The sequence below is a fragment of the Miscanthus floridulus genome, chromosome 12 (assembly GCF_019320115.1).
Source record: "Miscanthus floridulus cultivar M001 chromosome 12, ASM1932011v1, whole genome shotgun sequence".
Taxonomy (NCBI): Eukaryota; Viridiplantae; Streptophyta; class Magnoliopsida; order Poales; family Poaceae; genus Miscanthus; species Miscanthus floridulus.
In genome coordinates, this window is record NC_089591.1 from 76,180,933 (window position 1) to 76,184,256 (window position 3,324).

A 3,324-nucleotide genomic window follows, 5' to 3' on the forward strand; every position below is an offset into this window, starting at 1 on the left:
GCCTCCATCCATGGGCAGCGCAGATCCACAGCCTCCGGCTATCCGTCGCGCTCGAAGCCGGCCGATCGGGGGAGCGCAGCGGGCTGGCCGCGCCGCCACCGGTAGCCCAGGCCGCCGCCGCCGCCCAGCTCGTCTGCTCCCTCCTCCGTGATGGCCGACGTCGACGCGGACGCCAACAACGATCCCGAGCGCAGGACGCGCGCATCGTCCTCATCATCGGAGGCCGACGACAACGACGCGGCCAGCAAGACGCCCATCCCGCCGTGCCAGGCGTCAACGTGCCCGTCCCCGGCGCGCCACGCCGCGGGGCACGCGCTCGAGGAGCCGCCTCGGCGGAAGGCGCCGCACCGCCGGTCCCGTCCCGTGCGGATGTTTCAGAGCATGTGCCGGTCGCTCCCGCTGCTGAACCCGCGGTGCGGGGGGCAGATGCATCCCGGGGCGTGCCGGATCGCGCCGCCGTCGTCGTCGCAGCTCGCCACCGCGCCGTCGTCGGACTCGAGCTCGCTGCTGTCGCAGCTCGTCGGGCATTCCTCCTTCGGCGGCGCCGAGTCGTCCCGGCACCGCCTCACGGGCACGCTCTTCGGCTACCGCGACGGCCGCGTGTCGCTGTCGCTGCAGCAGAACGCGCGGTGCCAGCCCACGCTGATCGTGGAGCTGGCGCTCCCGACGCACGCGCTGCTCCGCGAGCTCGGCGCCCACGCGGGCGCGCGCATCGTGCTGGAGGTCGAGAAGCGTGCGGAGCACGGCGGCGGTGACGCCAGCGCTGGCGTCCCCGACGGCAAAGAGGCCATCGCCGCCGTCGGCGAGGGCGGCGGCACAGACGGTTTCAGGCACAGCCACGACGACGGGTGGGTGCTGGAGGAGCTCCTGTGGACCATGTTCTGCAACGGCAAGAGGGTGGGGTACGCGGTGCGGCGGGAGCCCACCGAGGAGGACATCGCCGTGCTGGAGACGCTGTGGGCGGTCACCATGGGCGGCGGCGTGCTCCCCGGCAGGTCGAACGTGGACGGCCCCGACGGCGAGATGGCGTACATGCGCGGGAGCTTCGAGCACACCGTCGGATCCCGGGACTCGGAGTCGCTCTACATGGTCGGACCGCCCGGCAGCGACTGCCCGGAGCTCGCCATCTTCTTCGTTAGGCTATGAACGAACAAAAGTACGAACTACAGTGTACACGTCGCGCTCGTGGTGTCTAATCTCTCTTTCTCTCTCGTCTGGTCTCGTCCGTTGTTCAGCCTCAGGCAGCGTCGTCTGAAATATTCATTGCCCCATCAAAAGATTACTGTATCACGCAAAAACAGAACACGAAATGACAGGTCACGTCGTCGATCGACCACCACGGACATGTATAACCTGCAGAGCGCAGCAGCACTGCATGCCGCAGGGGCCATCGGCTAGCACTAGCAGTCGCCTGCTCCCTGCTGCCGGCCGGCTGTGCCTGTGCCTGGGCTCTGCATGCATGAACCGATCGAAACGATGCACGCATACAGAGGCGCTGCACAGTGGTGGACGAACGACGGACGTGCACACTGCACACCTTCGGCAGCAGCGAGCATTCTCATCAGTCACGAGCATAGTTTAACAGTTTGTGTCACGTGGTTCCATGAAACGATGCACGGCTTCCCACGAATACAAAACGCTCGCGCGCGCGAAACGCACGGCGGCGGCCGGGGCATCGACGGACAGGCAGTTTAGCCCTGTTCATCTCGTGGATCGATCCACGCTGGCTGGGCCTGGGGCTGGCCGGGGACGTACGCCACGTGCGGCGCGCAGTGCAGACTGCAGAGGCGCTCGGCTCAGACGCCGCCGCCCGTGCCCGGCTCGGCTTCTCGGTACGGTGCTCACCGTGCAGCGCCCGTGCCCGTGTGCCCTGCTGCGACTCAGCGACTGCAAGGATGTCGTCAGGTCAGCGTGCGCGCAAGTGCATGCATGGCGGGGAGGGAACACGCTGCACGGTAAAGCGAGCGAAATCTCTGAGATCTGCAGTGGCCGCGACACGCATCACGTACGGTACGCTGCCGGTAAAGCGTACCAGTAGTAGTACGTGCTGCTGCCTGCTGGAACCTGCTCCGTACTCATCCTCTACGTTTTTCGCCGCGGTGCATGCATGGGGCGTTATCAGGTGCAGAGATTCTTCAGATATGATATGATGATGCTCGCCCGTGGCATGGCATGCAGGGCGCCACACCGATGGACGGCGGCAGCGCTACTGCTACTGCACTGGGCAGTGGGCACTGCACGAGTGCACGTCCATCTACGAGCACATGGGTGCTCACAGACAGCTCAGCGCTTGTCGTTGCACGTTTCACTTTCACGTGCGTCCTGTGATGAACTGATGATGAGGCTCAGGCTGTCTGTGGGTTTGGTTTGTGACTGCTGCTCTGCTGGGTCCGCGCAAGCAGACCAGCGCTGCTCCTGCTCCTGCTCCTGTCACTGAATGGCTAGCTTCAAAGTTCAGATCGATAATCGCTGCACTTGCCTAAATGGTTTTGTGTTGTGTGTTGGTAATGGCAATTGGCAAGGGGGCGAGGGAAAGATTCTAGCTAGCCACTAGCCAGCTCCATCTCCATGCATGCATGTTTGTTATATGCCGCGCGCACCTAGCGCTTAAATTGAGGCTTGCACGGACCTAGACATGGCGCGTGCAGGGAGATTCTCGAGTCTTTTCGCGCCAGTCGACAGGCGTCAAAGGACAAGCCCTTTGCATGCAACACGCTCAGTCACTGCCACTCCCTATACGCAGCAGGCCCAGCATGATCCCCATCAGAGTCCCAGAGCTCAGGGGCATGGCAGCCCATGCCCATGCCCCAAGCTAGCTAATCCTGGCCGCTGGCCCGGCCCTCACTCCCTTGCTACGCATCCACTATCGCAGGCATAAACTATAATCCGGCCGGCTGCAACTGGCTGCCAGCTAGTCATCGGCAAAGCTGCAGTATAAATTCAGGGCAGCTCCATCGACGAGCCCCTGGGGGACCAGGCTGGGAGAGGCCGTCAGCCCCCCTCCTGGTTTCCTCTCCTCTTCCATCCGAGCCCGGCATTCAGGGCTACACCTGCTTACATCCATTATTCATGCATACATTCATATATGCATATGCATTGTTCGTTCAAAAAAATAACATGCATCTGCTACACAAAGGAAATGTTTTTGATCGAGAGGCAATGCAATGATCAGGTATGGATTATTTGAACATTTAGTTCCATGCATTCATGTTCTTCAGTGATTATCTGTCCATGTATCTCTAAACTTCTTCTGTTCTCTGCATGTGTGTAAAGGATACCAGCAGGGTGTGTTCGAGGTCGATCGTGCATCATGGCCGCGGCATG

General features: G+C 62.1%; 1 protein-coding gene across 1 annotated transcript; it reads left to right on the plus strand.

Moving 5' to 3' along the window:
- Positions 1-1,211, plus strand: LOC136498475 (protein MIZU-KUSSEI 1-like). The gene has a single exon (XM_066494401.1). It carries the CDS (start codon positions 151-153, stop codon positions 1,144-1,146), a length of 996 nt encoding a protein of 331 aa, XP_066350498.1. The 5' UTR covers positions 1-150; the 3' UTR covers positions 1,147-1,211.
- Positions 1,212-3,324: the final 2,113 nt, after the last annotated feature.

Coding starts and splice junctions, on each gene's coding strand:
- LOC136498475 (XM_066494401.1), top strand. CDS start 151: ATGGCCGACGTCGACGCGGACGCCAACAACGATCCCGAGCGCAGGACG.